At 36.5% G+C, this 16283-nt stretch overlaps 1 protein-coding gene across 7 annotated transcripts in view; it reads right to left on the reverse strand.

The window, feature by feature from the left end:
* Window positions 1-16283, reverse strand: part of FUT8 (fucosyltransferase 8) — a 436921-nt gene that overhangs the window by 70900 nt on the left and 349738 nt on the right. For all 7 annotated transcript variants that reach the window (XM_027843711.1, XM_027843709.1, XM_027843707.1 and 4 more), the window contains one exon: window positions 8852-9089. In XM_027843711.1, coding sequence (XP_027699512.1) covers window positions 8852-9089 — 238 coding nt within the window. The remainder of the gene's footprint in view (window positions 1-8851; window positions 9090-16283) is intronic.

A 16283-nucleotide genomic window follows, 5' to 3' on the forward strand; every position in this document is an offset into this window, starting at 1 on the left:
TGGAGGAAGAGTTAGAATTTTTTAAAATTTTTTTTTAGGCATCTGGGGTTAAGTGACTTGCCCAGAGTCACACAGCTAGTAAGTGTCAAGTGTTTGGTCTGAGGCTGGATTTGAACTCACACCCTCCAGACTTCAGGGCCAGTGCTTTATCCACTGCACCACCTAGCTGCCCCAAGGAGTCCTTTTAATAGCCAACTACCCTTGACCATGTAAAATATAACTTCATTTTTTAAAAAAGTAACTTACAAACTTTGTAGGAATACATTTGTGCCACAAAATAATATGAACCTGTATTTGTAAGACCTGTATTTTCTAAGCAAGCTATCAAGGCAGTGTAGATTGAACAAGAATCAAAGCATGATAATGGTTATGATGATGGATTACATCTGCATAACTTCTTAGAAACAGTTTTACATATCTCTTTTTTGATGGGCATTTAGGGCCTATTTCTGACAGTGGCAGCTAAGTAGTAGTTCACAGTGCGTTGGATCTGGAAATCAGGAAGACTTGAATAAAAATTCTGTCTCAGACACTTACTATGTGACCCTGGTCAAGTCATGACCTTTATCTGCCTCAGTTTTCTCATCTGTAATATGGGGACAATAACAGCCTACTTTGCAAGGTTGTTATACGGATAAATTGAGATTGCATTTATAAAACACTTTGTAAACCTTAAACTGCTATATAAATGTTAGTTGCTGTTGTTACATAACCTTGGGGAAGTTTTATACATACCTAAGAAAATTTCTAAATCATTTTTTTCATTATACACTGACTTTTACTGTTACTATATACTACTACTTCCTGTGCTTCATTGCTAAACTCATTCTGCCAAAGCTTAATCAACCAAAAAGCCAGAAAATATTGCTATAGAGATTCAGAGTTAGTAGTAAGCTATAGTTTTATGTTTATTACTCATAAAGGCAAATTCTAAAAACTGTATAAAGACCTAAACTGGTAAAACATTATAGAGTTTAACAGCTGGGCATTTTATGAAGATAAAACTATTATCTGTCCAAATAAAATGAATAGCACATTTTAAAAAAAAAAAGATTTTTAGGAAGGAAAAGCTTTTATGCTGAAAGGTCAAATTTCTAATTTGATAGGTTAGCCTAGTAGGCCCTAGTGTATCAGAATGCTGAAGATATGGATTGATTCATTCATTTTAATAACATTTATTCTCTCTCTCTCTCTCTCTCTCACACACACACACACACACACACACACACACACACACACACCTTCTTTAATTAAAATGGACATCTAGGGCATCCTTGCAATGTCAGAAAAAAGTAAAGATGGCCCGCAGAACATGGGGTGGACCCCATGTGGAATATTTATGGCAGAAGATAGGTTAGAGTCACACAAGATGGGCAAATATGATGATCATTGCTGTAGGGAACACCTAAATTAGTTAAATTGGAGCAGACAACTAATGAATGTTAGAAGTGAAATTCAAATCCAGGTCCAGCAATCAGCACATTATAAAATACTAATATAAAAACTGAAATAAGCTTGCATGTATGCAAAGATGGTAAGAAAAAAAAGATGGGTTATCATCCTTCCTTCTCCTAAAGCAAGGGTTTTAATTTTTGTGTGTGTGTCAGGCACCCCTTTGGCAGTCTGGTGAAGCCTTTAGACCTCAACTTGGAATAATGTTTTTAAATGCATAAAATACAATACACGGAATTACAAAGGAAATCAACTAACACTGAAATACAGCAATAACAACACATAAAAAAAAAAAAACAACCCACAAGTTCACGGGCTCTCACTTAAAGAAATTTTGTTCAGAAAAAAAAAATTCTGTTCAAAAGTAACTATGATCTGGGCAAAAGTTTTATTTCTTTAAAAGAAGCTTTAGAGAACACATACACTATATAATTTACAGCCTTCACAGGGCTGCTGAGGTAATAGGTATGAAAAGATTTTAAGTTCTTCAGAGAAATGATAATTTTATTATATTAACATTACACTATTAAAACAAAGCCATAATTTTTTTCACTTGATATTGAGTTGGCAAGTAGTAACAGAGTGACCCCATCCAAAAAGTTAAGTAGAAAGTACTCCTTCACTTCTTTACTGATATGATCGTTTTTGAAAGATAAACAGGGGCTTACCACAATTATTAAATTTTCAGCATGAGGGGGGCAGCTAGGTGGTGCAGTGGATAGAGACCGACCCTAGAGTCAGGAGGACCTGAGTTCAAATCTGGCCTCAGATACATATCATTCACTAGCAGTGTGACTCTGGGCAAGTCACTTAAACCCAATTGCCTCACCCCCACCCTCCCAAAAAAAAGGTAAGACAGAGTTGCCGATATTTAAAAGGGGCAGTTAAGTGGCACAGTAGATAGAGCACCAGCTCTGGAATCAGGATGACCTGAGTTCAAATCTGGCCGCAGACATGTGACACTACCTGTGTGACCCTGGGCAAGTCACTTAACCCCGACTGCCTCACCAAAAAGCTAAATAAATAAATAAATACATTCTCAGCATGGGTATTTACACCTTGGAAATCAGCAAATTCCACAAATCAAGGCTTGATTTATTGTTTTGTTATGATGATTATAATGCAGATAAACTTAAAAGTGTGCCACAAATAAATTTTCTGCCTCCCTCTCACACACATTTCATACCATCCCCCTCTCCCCAATCCCCCAGCTGGTTGTTAAATATTTACTATCACATCCCTGCAGATAATAAGCCTTCCAGGAATGACTTAAAAAGCTTTTACTCTAAAAGCTAAAACCTTGACCACAGATATTTCAATCTACTTGAGAAAGGGGCAACTTTATAACCAAATGTCAAATAGTTCCTTGGCGTCATGCCCTGGTTGGAAATAACAGGTTGTTCCCATACGCCTCTCTAATGTGTTTAGATGAAATAATTGACCTTAGGAGGCAGGAGACCTGGGCTGCACAGACATAATTCTGCCATAGGTCTGATTTGCCTTTTCCTCATCTGAAGGTTCAGTCACACTTCTCAACACATTCATGCCACTAATTAATACACTCCAGTAAAATTTTCACTTTTTAAAAAAAATCATGACAAAACTTACATAAAATAAAATTTTAGTAGCAGTGTAGTCCACTGGAAATAGTACCGTTTTTAGAGTCAGAAAACCTGTGTTCAAATACCACTTCGTATTTGCTATTTGTACGACCCTGAATTTTCCTTATCTGATCATAATCTGTTATCATTCCTCTTCACCTTCTGCCTTGCAACCCCTAAGCATGTTCTTCATCCTCATTGTAACCTCTAAGGCCTCCACCCCAGTTCTTTCCCAGGCCTTCTATCAGCCCTTCACTTGCTACACTCTCCTCCCTTCCCTTGGTGAGTAAGTTCAACTCTACACTGTTTTCTTCTCTGGAGTCCCTTGCCCCTATATCCTGTCAAAGATATTGCCTTGCCAAGCCTCAGTCTCTGGATGATAATTTTTCTCCTACTTGTTCTATTGGGCAAAGCTGAAAAGAATCACAAAACTGCATTACTGGTTCTCAACTAGGCCTTCACTAAACCAAGGTGATCCTTTTACATCTCCTTAATTGACTCATTTTCCCATTCAAAAAACAGCTGCTCTTCCAAATCTTTCCATTCCTTCTCTAATCTTCCATGGCTCCCTCTCCCCCCATTTCTCAGCTGAGAACCTTGCCTCACATTTCACCAAAAAAATTAAGGCCATTCCCCATGAACCTCTTCCTTCTCCCTATCTCACACCACTCAGATGCCTTTTGCCAATTTCTTTTCCTTGACACTCTTTTCTCTCTGTTTTCATGACACTGCTCTCCATGGTTCTTCTACCAATGTGACCACTCCTATTCAGTCTCCTTTGCTGGATCTTCATCCAGGCTATGTCTGCTAATCATGGCGGTCCCCCAAAGCTCCGTCCTGGGCCCGATTCTCTTCACCTTATACACTATTTCACTTGGTGATGTCATCAGTTCCCATGGATTAAACTATCATCTCCACAAAGATTTGTTTTCAGTCTCTGCTGACCTCTAGTCTCACATCTCCAATTATGTACTGGACACCTTGACCTGGGTGTCTCATAGATATCTTAAACCCAGTATGTCCAAAACTGAACTAGTTATCTACCCCACCCCCCAAATCCCTCCACTTTTCTTAACTTCCCTATTATTATGGAGAGTAGCATCATCTTTCCAGTCACTTGGGCTCACAACCTGGATATCATTTTCAACTTCTCACTCTCTCACCCCCATATCCAATCAGTTGCCAAGTCCTGTCATTTCTACCTTCAAAGTATCTCTTTTACATGCCCCCTTCTCTCCTCTGACACTACTACCAGGCTGGTACAGGCTTTCATCAAATTGGGCTTGGACCTGCAATAGCTTTCGGAGTTTGACCATGTTGCCTCCCTATTCAATGAACTCCAGTGGCTTCCTTTTGCCTCCAGGTACAAATATAGCACTTTTTGTTTGGCAGCCAGACCCCCTTCCTGCTTTTCCAGTCTTCTCACACTTCATAACTCTTCCCCACACTTCCCTACCCTATTGGACTTTAGGATTCAATGATATTGGATTTCTCTGATGATGAAACCTTTTGTAGTATCATTTACAGACACAGCATATATTTCCATATTAAATTCTCAATGGAACATCTCAGGCAGAGATCCATCTTTGATATTAAAGACCTATTTACATTAGTTCACTCAATGAAACATTTTTATAAATTCCTTTTTTTTCCTGAAGGGGAAATAAAGGAAAAGGAAGGAGGAAATCCATCTACTCCAGTGAAAAAGAAAATATTTTAAGGTGTAAATAAATAGTTTTGTCCATGAATGCTTTTGTATTCAGAAAATTCAGTAGTTTCCCACTCTTTAGGTCATAAGAGGGTTATAGAGTCCAAGGATGCAGTCTGATTATGGAAATACAGCAGATGGCTATGTAATCATGGTATTTATATTAAACACATCTCAACTGAAAAACAACAACAAACCTCTCCTACTATAATTAATGTAACCATCAATTCCATTTAAAAAGAGAAGCCCTAGAGGTTGTGAATCAGCTCTAGCTTCTAGCCAAATAGGATATCAATCAAAGAAGACTAGTGGGGGAGGAAGGGGGAGAACAAACACACACAAACAAAAATGTCAAATTGGTTTAGTTATACGAAGGTAGCTAAACTGTCCATATTTCAAGAGAAAAATAGTATAGATGTGGGGATTCAGTTAGGGGAAAATCTAGCTTGGAGTATAATAATCACTGAATCATTTACCGGTGGGATTTTTCCTTACTCTCACCATCAAGATTTTGGAAGTTACATTTAGAAACAACTTTGTAAAAAGTCAGTATATTTAATTCAAGAGAAATCGAATTCAAAAATGGCATTTATTAAACTCTTAAATACCCAGGCCAAATTGACATTCTAAATTAGCACAAAGAATCTTTGTAGGAGAAGAATCAGGACCAATGTAACCTGTTAGCTTGAGTTTGGGAAATATCTTTGCTCTGTTTAGCAAAATAAATAGATTGTTTTGTCAACCTCTTTGGAACATGCACCTGTTGGGAACAGACATGACATTTTCAGGTGTTGAAAGGATTTTTGTTGTTTTTAATTGAAAACATGATCTTTCCTATTTTTCTTCATTTAAGCCAAAATGCTTACTCTAAGAATATGGTTCCAGAAAGGATGTAAAATAGTGAAGGAAAAATAGAATTAAATCTCCAACAAGGTATGATATCATTACTATAATGATCAGCTATGCACCCCAAGACCTGTACAAGTGACAGATTTGAGCTAGAATCACTAAATTCCACCTGCAGGCATATCATGTCAAATGGGTAGGAACAATAATAATTCATGGCAGTGATGCCAAGGGAATTATCCCAAGATTCTTTGCACATGTCAGAACAATAACTGATGTAGTTACTTTATGCCTAACTAAAGGAGTAATGTCAAAGTAAACTCAAATGTCATTCTGGTTTGCTTAATTCTGAAAAGACACCAATAAAAATACACGCATATAGATAAAATATGCATATATAAAATATACATTTATATAAATAACAAAAATATAGATACACAGATAACAAACAGCAAAAGAAAGCAGCTATAGTTCTTAAAAAATAAAAATCACTTCAATTCAAATAAAAATTTCTTAACTATTCTGACAATAAGTTAGTATTAGTTCAGTTAGGATGTTCTCTATAATCTTTTTTTAAAAATCACTAATCCGAATAAATTAAAGCTGTCTAACAAGGACAGTTCGATTCAGAAGCATGACAATAAATGCATGATTTCAAAGAGTACCTGCAGTGATAAGGAGAGCACGATTTACTATAAACTGTACTTCTGTACCATTGGCTGCAACTTACTGATGAAATGGGTCCTTTATAACCCTGGAAAATGAATGTAAGTGACTGAGAGAATGGATGCAGATGCACTAATGGCAACTTTCCCTTTGTGGCTGATTAACTAAAATATCTGTTCAGCTTCATGCAGATTTTAAATAAAATGTTCAAACATGTGAATACTAAATATATGATAGGCTTATTAGGAGGGAATAGAAAGAGAGTAGGAGAAAAGGGATAGAATATTTTAGTAACAATTACACATGACTCTGGTTTTCAAAATAGGCTAACTCCTTTTTACATTCTAATAATAGCTCATATTTGTATAGCAGTTTACAAGAGCTTTCCCCCAACAACACTGCAAAGTAGGCAATTTGAGTATTATGCACTATCTCCATTTGAAGTTACTCTAATTAATTAAATTATCTCCATCTTAAAGATGGAGAAACTGAGGCATAAGGAGGCAAGTGAGTTGGCCAGAGGACAAATTGGACTAGATGACCTGCTGAGGCCCCTTCCAACTCAGAGAGTTTCCAATTGTGACATAACTACCACAGAGGGAACTTCAACTCCTATCTTCTGACCTCAAATTCAGTGACCCTCCCACTAGACCTCATGAAATTCAACAGCTTTATTTATTGTCCTGTTATAAAGAAGAGTTCACATATGAGGCAGCATGAGGTAGTGGAAAAGGCAGGAACCAGAGATGTGGGTTCTGAGCACTTCTGTAGGAGTTGTGGTTCTGCCCCTAATTATCCCAAGTGACCTCAGAGAAGCCTTGTTACTCCCTGGGACTTCTATTTTCTCATTTTCAAAATGGCAGGGGAGAAGGGGGTGGTTGAGATGATCTTAGCCCTATGAACCTGTGACAAACTTGAATTTCTAAACTTTCTGCTACCATAACCACTACCAACTGTAGAATAAGAACAAAGAGAAAATTTAAAACCAGTGGCTCAAATGAGGTCAAATTGGAGAATTAGATTTTGATCTATCCATTATGCTTCATTTTTTCTAACTGGTTACCATCTAAAAACTCAGATTTTAGTAAGAGCAGTGAAACACAGCAGTATCTGGGCCAACCTGACTACATAGTTTCACATTCACAGAAGCCTGAAATTGGACATAGTCTACAAAATGAAAAAGTTAGCCACAGGGAGCCAAAAAGAGCTGCTTCTCTTGGCTGACAGATTTAGCATCTTCAAAACCTTGATACTCAATCTGATAGCACCAGTGGATGACAGCAGCAGGCCTGATCTATAGGAGATGTATCCCTGGAACTAAAGATTAGTTCTGATTTTTAGGGAAGAGTCTTGTTTTAAAACATGAGAAGAACTTTAAGGAAAGAACCAATTGTTGAATAGATTCTAAATCTTCCTAAGCACTGATTAAAAACTACCTTTTAAGAAAATGCTTTGTATTGCACTAAACAGGGGTGGGAGCCTGTGGCTGATGATGGAGGTTCCCCACCCCTACTAGAGACTAGCACCTTTCTCACAGAAGCTCAAAGCACTTTACATGCCTTATGTAATTAAGCTTTATGAAAACTCTGTGACAAGACAGAATTATTTCAATTTTTCAAATGGATCCACAGAAGCAAAGGGGTCAATTTAAGGCTATCTACTTAATGTCAATTATACATCACATTAATTGTACTGGTTTGAATATAGCTTCATATTTTCCCCAAATATGACGTGCATAAAACCTTAGTGAGGTCTACACACACACAGACATACACACCGTACTTGATGCTATTCTTAAACTTATATCTACTTTTTCTTTTTCTTTTAAAGAGATATCATTTCAGGGACGTAGTCAATATTAGTAAGATACCAATCAATAAGGTTTTTCTAAACTCCAAATACAATGCTTTATCTTGGAGGAAAAGGGTATCAGATTAACTTAGTGGGTCTTATTTGGTGGTTTTCTTTTGATAATGCCATTGCTCTTAAACCCCAAGATTAAAAAATTCTGTTAAATGAAATTTTACAGATAGGCAAAGTTAATAATAATAATAGCTAGTATTTATATAGTACTTTAAGGTTTGCCAAATAGTTTACAAATATCTCATTTTATCCTTAAAACAACTCTGGCAGATAGGTACAATCATTACCTTCATTCTATAGAAGAGGAAACTAGAGCAGCATAAGGTTAAGTGACTTGATTAGGGTCACACAGCTAGTAAGTGTCTAAAGCCGGATTTGAACTCAGGTCTTCCTGACTGACTCCAAGTTCAACATTCTATCCATCGTACAACCTCACTAGCATTGAATTAATCTACTATTTCTAGGAAGGCTATTAGCGAATTCTTTGATTCCACATAAAAATGTGGGTAATCAAACTATAAAATTCAATACTCTTCAAGTTTGGTTTCCATGAGAAAAGCTTATCACTGTGGTGCACAGAAGAAAGAGAACTGCAATATTTTTAAAACCTCTAAACAAAAGTCAGAATACTTGGTCATTTAATGATTCAATCCTGAGATCCTAAGTGCTGTACAAATTACCAACCTAAGAAAATAAATACCTATTGAATTCTTACCTGTCCAGTGTCCAGTAGTAGTACCTGTTTTATCTGTGCATGTCTCACTTACAGGTCTAAATACAGTCTCCCATCCACCAGTAGCATAGCGCCAGTTATGGGATTCCAAAATGAGAGTTCTCTGAGTGCCATAGGCAATCATGAAGCAGTAGACAACATGGTGGAGTTGACAGCCATATCCACAGCCTTTGTTGATATTACATACCAGCTTCTTGGCTTTTCTGCAATCCTTGGGGTTCTGGGAGTAGAAGAAAGAAGTAAAGTTGGAGACAAACTACAAGAGAGACTTGTTTCTCTAAGTGAAAAAATGACAAGGGTCTTAAATCACATGTAAGCTAAGACTATTCCAATACATTGCCCATTAAACAAAAGAGCAGGCTTTCACTCGGTGAAAATTCATGTGCATTCTTGGTAAGATAGTAGTGAAAAAGGAGAGTTATTTCACATACTTGATTGAACAAATGTAAAACAAAACAATTGGCATTTTAAATTACTCTTTTGCTTTGCCATCTGTCAGAACATACAAATGTGATCATCTTTGAACTCAAAATTGTGTATATCATGAAGAAAATCTTGGTGAAGAGACTACTTGATTTACTTTGGCAGTATCTCAGTGCCCTGAGCTTTCCTTTGGTGAAAAGGCTCAAATTTTCCTGAAGGAAAACTACAACTTACATGAAACTAGAACTCTACATGCTACAAATGTGAGACCAGAACTCTAAATGTCACAAGTGAAATCAACATTGAAAACATGGCACCACAAAGCCATCAGGTTGAAGTTGACATTCTGGTCAGAAACACTCAGGTACGTCAGAGTTGTTCTATCTACTGCTACCCTTTCATGATTTTTTTTTTTGCTGACAAACTTTCAGTATATAAAGTATGTTTTGCTGTAGCTCTCATAAGAATGTGTTATGACATTTTTTGACCTAGGGAATTATTTTCCTAAATGCATATGTTGCTATTAAAAAGAGGCTAAATATGGTTAAAACACTGAAGATTACTTAACAGTGGGTATACTGGGGCTAACTAACATGGGAATTTTTTTTTTCAGTTTATTTGTAATGTTGCCTTAATGTTTCTACTTTCGCTAAATGTTCTTAGGTATCATTGTTACTTAAGTATAACTCTGTTCTCACGTGAGATCTTTAGCATGAAATTTTCTCCAAGCTGTTTTGCCTCAGAGGAAAATGAAAATGGATACAGTTGGAAATGCCAAAAATTTGTCTTCAATATATCAAGTGGCAAAATAATTACTTCTTAGTCTTTGTGGGTCTAAGGTAAACTAGTCGCCCAGATTTCAAGTGTGCACCTGCTTTCCAAAGGATGTTTTTATTTATGTTGTCAAGTAGAAGCCAAAGATATTGAGCATAGGTGATAATGGTAAAACTAAAACATAATTTGGAGAAAAAAGCCAAGGTAAAAATTCGGTACAAATAACTGGAGGTACCTTACAAATTCAAATGTGATTCTGCTAGCAGGCTGTTTCTGAGAACAAGCCCAGCACAAATCATCAATGACCTTTTAGAAGCGAGGGGTCTTAAGTGGTCCCAAAGGACTGCTCTGATAAGTGTCACCCAGGTTTGGCCAGATTTATCTCCAGACCAGGTACCAGAGTTGCTGATTCCCTTTTACCTGAGCTTCTGAAAAGTCTGTCAGAACCCATCAGAAGCTTCTCACTGAGGCAAACAGCACTCATTCCCCTCCCAGCTGCTACAGATGCATCAGACGTGGGAGATACGTGAGAGTGGAGAGATGGCAACGATGGGCAATGCACCATTAATTCTTTGTTCCCTATCAAACAGTGACACTGGGAATAAATAGCCCTCTCAAGCTGATTCAAAGTTTTACTAGCTATTTAGAAGTTTATCAAGAGAATACAGAACACCAACATTTATCAGATTTTGTTATTTGAAAGAAATACAGTACTACTCTGTGAGTTAAATTTTTATATATATTAAAAAAGGAATGTCCTTTACAATGGAAAAAATAAGAAAAAGAACAAAGAAATGTTGTGACTTCCATTATTAAAGTGAATAAAGCTGTTTGACCAGAAAGCTTCAGCAGCTTTACATTGTGCACTTTATTTTTCTACTTTCCTCATAAAAACTATCATTCTTCCACTTGAGAAGAATGCATATAGCATACTTTACAATAAGAGTTTAATTAGATTACAGTACTTTTATCACAAGGGCTTGGGGCTAAGGGAAAGAAGAGGAATGCGGCTATTAGATAAAATGAGATTTAATACAATAATCTAAATGTATCTCAAACCAGTTGAAAGACACTGTCATTCAATATGTGATTTTGCTCTCCTGCATCACAAGTAACATTGAAGAAGGAGGGAAAATTCCATTATGTTTTGCTCAGGAATGAGAAAGGTCTAAAAGTATAAGGTAAACAAACAGAAGCCTTCAAGGCAGAGAGTTTGTGATAAGAGAAAAGGAAATAAGGTGCTGCTTGGATTGATAACCACAAATAAAAGAACTCAGAAGTATAGCCCAATTTATTGTCATAGTAGTATTTTAAGAGAAAAGACACAATGAAGACCCAGAGTTAGAGGATGCCATTTACACTGCCATCTTAACACTAAAGGAAAGTTTTGAAGGGCAGATGACAGAAGACAACATAGAAGTTGGCATCTGCAATGAGTCAGGTTTTAGGAGGCTTACCTCCACTGAAGTCAAGGATTACTTGGCTGCCAAAGCATAATATGCCAATGAATGAATCATCTGAAGTTTCAATTGATTTACCACTTTGAAATGTTTCAAAACATTTTGGTTTTTCTGTTTTTTGCATACTTATCTCTATATAGTTGAATGGACTAAAGTTTTTAAAAATGATAGATGTAAATCCTAACGAACTACTCTCTCCAACTGGATTGAGTCCAGAGAACACGTAAGACGTTGGCCAGAAAAGGTTTGTGTGTGTGTGTGTGTGTTTGCACGCATGCACGCGCAAGCTAACATTTAAGACAAGGTTATTCAGAATTAATATCTGGAAAAACCAAAATAGCTCCATGCTTCTGATCTAAATGGGAAGCAGTGTTTCATGAGAGAGAACCAGGATGAACAAGACAAAGTTAGTTTTGTTGGAAGGAAGGCATACACAACTTCTCTGTGACCCAATTTATTAATGTATAGAGTGGAAATAAAAGTATCTGCCCCTGTATACTTCATGAGCATACTAGGATGATATATGTCAACTTTCAGGTGGAGAGCCACTAGATAATTCCAAGGTAGTTGTATGTCACACAAGATAAATACAAGACTCTTTTATAATGCTGGTGTTGGCAGACAGGACTAACACCTGGGCTATGGGATACCTTTATATTGTATGTGGCTTTTACTGAACATGGTGAGTTTATTTGAGGAGACATGATGTGACCCTGATATATCATAACCAAAAAAGATAATCTGATGTTGGGTATGACGGTGGAGCTGTTCCGTAGCATGTGCTGAAATAGCCTTAATGTGACATAGGAAAGACAATGCCAATATTACCTTAACTTGACTAACAGGGCAGCCTGTTCCCAAAATCTAGCACAATGGACTTAACACATATTGACTGAAAATAAGTGAATTTCCGCAAAAAACACTAAGTCTGAGTCATGCTGGCTATCCTCAAAAGGCATCAGCAGTATAAGCAGTACCATTAGAAAAGTGAGGTGCATGTAATACCATTGATATCCGTAATAATATTTACATTTTCCTTATTATCTTATTTCAACTTGCCAACAAGCATTTACTAAGTGCCTCTTATGCACAAGGCTCTGTTCCAAGTGTTAGGGATATAAAACAACCCCTGCCCTCAAGAACCCTATATTCTACTGATCCTTAAAACAATCCTGCCAGGAGATAGGTAACGCAGGTATGATTACTTCCATTTGGTAGATGAAGAAACTGAGGCTAATGAATCTATAGAGCAATGTTCAACAATTAAAGAATCATAGTTAAAGATTCACAGATTCTCTGAGTTGAAAAGAGAGACCAGAGATCTTTTAGTCTAATCAATATCTGATGCAGAAATGCCCTCTGTAATATCTCCTTATCAGTAGTTCCCACTTGCAGGTCCCATTTGAGGAGATGGCTCATTCCAGTTTTAGACAGCTCTAACAGAACATTTTCTCTAATTTCTAGTTCTGTTCTCTGGAGCCGAGTGAAACAACAGCAAGGTCTTTTCCAGATGCCAACTTTTCAAAGATGTGAAGATGGTGCCCACCTCCCTTCTAAGCCTTCTCTTAGCCTAAATGTTTCTAATTCCTTCAGTGAATCCTCTCATGACCCCTGAGTTATCCTCCTGTGGACATGCTCCTATTTATTAATTTCCTTACCAAAATATGGTATTCAGAATTAAATTAATACAATATTTTAGATATGGTCTGATGAAAACAGATTGCAGTGAGCTTTTAATTGATCCATTTTCTCAATATTAGGTTTATTTTAATATCTACCTAAATTCAGATCTGCATTTTAAACTGCAAAATCACACTTTGACTTATATTGGGCGTGTAGTTCAATAAACCTCCAAGTCCTTTTCAAAAAAAACCATTGTTTATTTTTGCCCCTCCTGTTCTATACCTGGTGCAGTTGATGTTTTGAACTGATGTGTAGGACTTTATATTTATTCTTACCAGATTTTAGAATCAAAGATTGTTAGAACTGAGAGGACTTTGGAGATTTTTGTAGTTAAAGCAGATAATATTATAAACAAAGAGAGACTAAGAAAGTTTAAGAAGTCTGCTCAAGGTCATAACAGTAGAGCCTACACCCTACACATGTGAATTGCTCTTTCCACTGCACTATAGTCTCTTCCATGTCAAAAGAATAATAAAGAGGAAGGGATGGGTACAAACTACAAAGTAGTCTTACACTAACTCTGTGAATTGAGGATAATTAGCCCCACTCCAACAACTGCCCACAGGTTGTATATAGAGTTTGGTTATAAATAGTTCTTATTTCCAACAGACAGACAATGGAATTTTTTAAAAAAGGAGAAGGAAAAAAAACCAGACATTTAATAAACAATTATTAGATTTAATTCTAGTCTAGATGTTCTCTGATTACAAAACTAAATACTTTTCAAAATTACAACATTCAACTTTGTGCTGGTAATGAAGAAGAGATTTTTAAAAACATAACTAAAGTATTTCACTTTACTAGAAACAATGTTTTTATTATCTCCAAAATTATATAAAAGAATGCAGCAAAAAAAGGTAATGAAGAAAATAAGAGAATGAGATATTGTAAAGAAATAATTACACTTTAGGCTCTGGGTGAAGTTCAAAGCCACAGAAGAGAAAGTTAAATATAGCACTCTCATTTTTAAAAGCCAAGAGAGTAAATTATTGTCTCAATCTATGAAACAATATTTTCATAGTAAAGCCAAGATGTTATCTCAATGTCCTTTCTACCCCCTAAAGCAGAAAAAAGTTTGGCAGGCATAAAAAGTGGTACAATAGCACAGAACCAAATATGCTATACACAAATGTTTTAGGAAATCTGTTTCCCTGGGCTTTTCTTCAAGACTTGAGTGTGGAAACCTAATGAGGAGATGATAACATATCAAGCTGTACAATGTGCTGACTTTGTTATCTTGACAGTCTGGTACTTTAAAACGACTGCACATACAACCAAGTCAATAAAAGCCACAGCAGTATTTTACAATTTGGAAAGAGGAAAACTTACAGCTGCAAGAAACAGTACCAGCCATCTTAACTTGGGAATTTCAACTGTATTTTTAAAATCCTTGTCTAAAAGCATCTAAGAATGCTTTAAAAAAAACCTTTAATATGAATAAGACATTAAACAATTAGCAATAAACACACCCACAAAATTACCCAAAAATTACAGTAAGCAGGTTGAAGAAAAAGAGAGACTGATTGCTTATATTCAAGATCCATAAATCAGCACTTTTGTCAGATCTTTAAAATCAGGACACTGCAAACCATCTATGGAAAATGCCTTCCCTCAGATCTTCTTCTCTGAACAGCTTAGGAATGTTTTAGAACCAGGGGTTCTTAATCTCTGTTTATGTCATGGACTCCTGTGGCAATCTGGTGAAGCCTATGTGCCCCCTTTCATAAAAATATTTTTAAATGCAGAAAATAAATAGGATTATAAAGCTATATTGAAATAGTTATTTTTCCAAAAGTTGATAAATCTCAGTTTAAGAAATCCTGTTTTATACAATCCAGGGCAAAAAGAGTAAGACACAATCAGCCCATTGCTCTCATTCATACTTCAATGAGGACAAAAAAATTCCACATAAATCCACAGAAAGCTTCTCTCCATGAGCACACACAATGCTTTACCTCAGATTTGTAGCCCATGGGCCTGTTTCCACAAGTCAGAGACTCAAGACAAATGTGTGAGGTTAAAGATAGCACATCATCTAAAGTACTCATAATTACTACTTGACTTCAGAAAGGTCCTCCATCACCACTTTACACAGCACATAGAAGAATCCCTTCCCTCACAATGGAAATACAGAGCCCTCTGGGATGGAATACCATAGCGGCTTTTTAACATGCTCATGTTAACACTCCACAGAGAAGAAAAATATTACTTTCCCTCAACTAGAAGTACCTACCATAGGTAAAAACAGGGCTTGAGGCCTGAGATTTGAATCATTGTATTTGTCTTAGGCAATAAAGTGAGATGAAAAACAATGAACACATAAAAAATAACATCTTAATATTTGGCAAATGTAACTAGTTTAGTTGCTTAATAAAAACTACTGAAACTTACTCTGTATTGCTGACTTCTTTACTACACAGTAAAATGCCAAGTACCTGGTAATTTTCAACAATATTTACAATTATTGTTGATTCAAAATGTCAACAAACAAAAAAACTCAAATCAAATTCAGCCATTGCCGCTGCTGGACAGAGACACTCTTTTCAAATCTTCTCATGAGGTCAGTAAGCCAAAAGCCTTTATAGAGCATGATGGCTTCAGTAGGATTTCATCAATGTGGGTACTTCTTCTTATGGTACAGACTGCAACTTATCCATGCCCTCTCATACTGTATGACTCCTGCCTCTGTCCTCTCACAAATCCTTCACAGGAGATACAACCAACATGTTAGGGGTCTTCCTCTAGAGTTCATGACATTCTAGAAGTACCAATGGAACACATGGGCTGTCTCCTGGTTATGTTCTAATCTTATTATGTAATTGGCTTTCCTCCTCTCCCCATCATCTATCTTCTCAGATGATACCCTTTGAGTACTTCTCCTGGGAAGTTCTCTAATGATAACATAATGCGGCATAGCTATTCTCTCTATGCATCTCTCCATTACACCAAGAGATGTTTTTTGGTTCCCTATGGACACATGAGAAAACAAAACTCTACCAGCTCATTTATTATTAGCCTCTCTTAAAAAGAGCCTCTAGGCCAGAGATTCTTAATCATTTTTTGTAACATGGACC

The sequence above is a fragment of the Vombatus ursinus genome, unplaced genomic scaffold (genome assembly GCF_900497805.2).
Source record: "Vombatus ursinus unplaced genomic scaffold, bare-nosed wombat genome assembly UNPS02014926.1, whole genome shotgun sequence".
NCBI lineage: Eukaryota > Metazoa > Chordata > Mammalia > Diprotodontia > Vombatidae > Vombatus > Vombatus ursinus.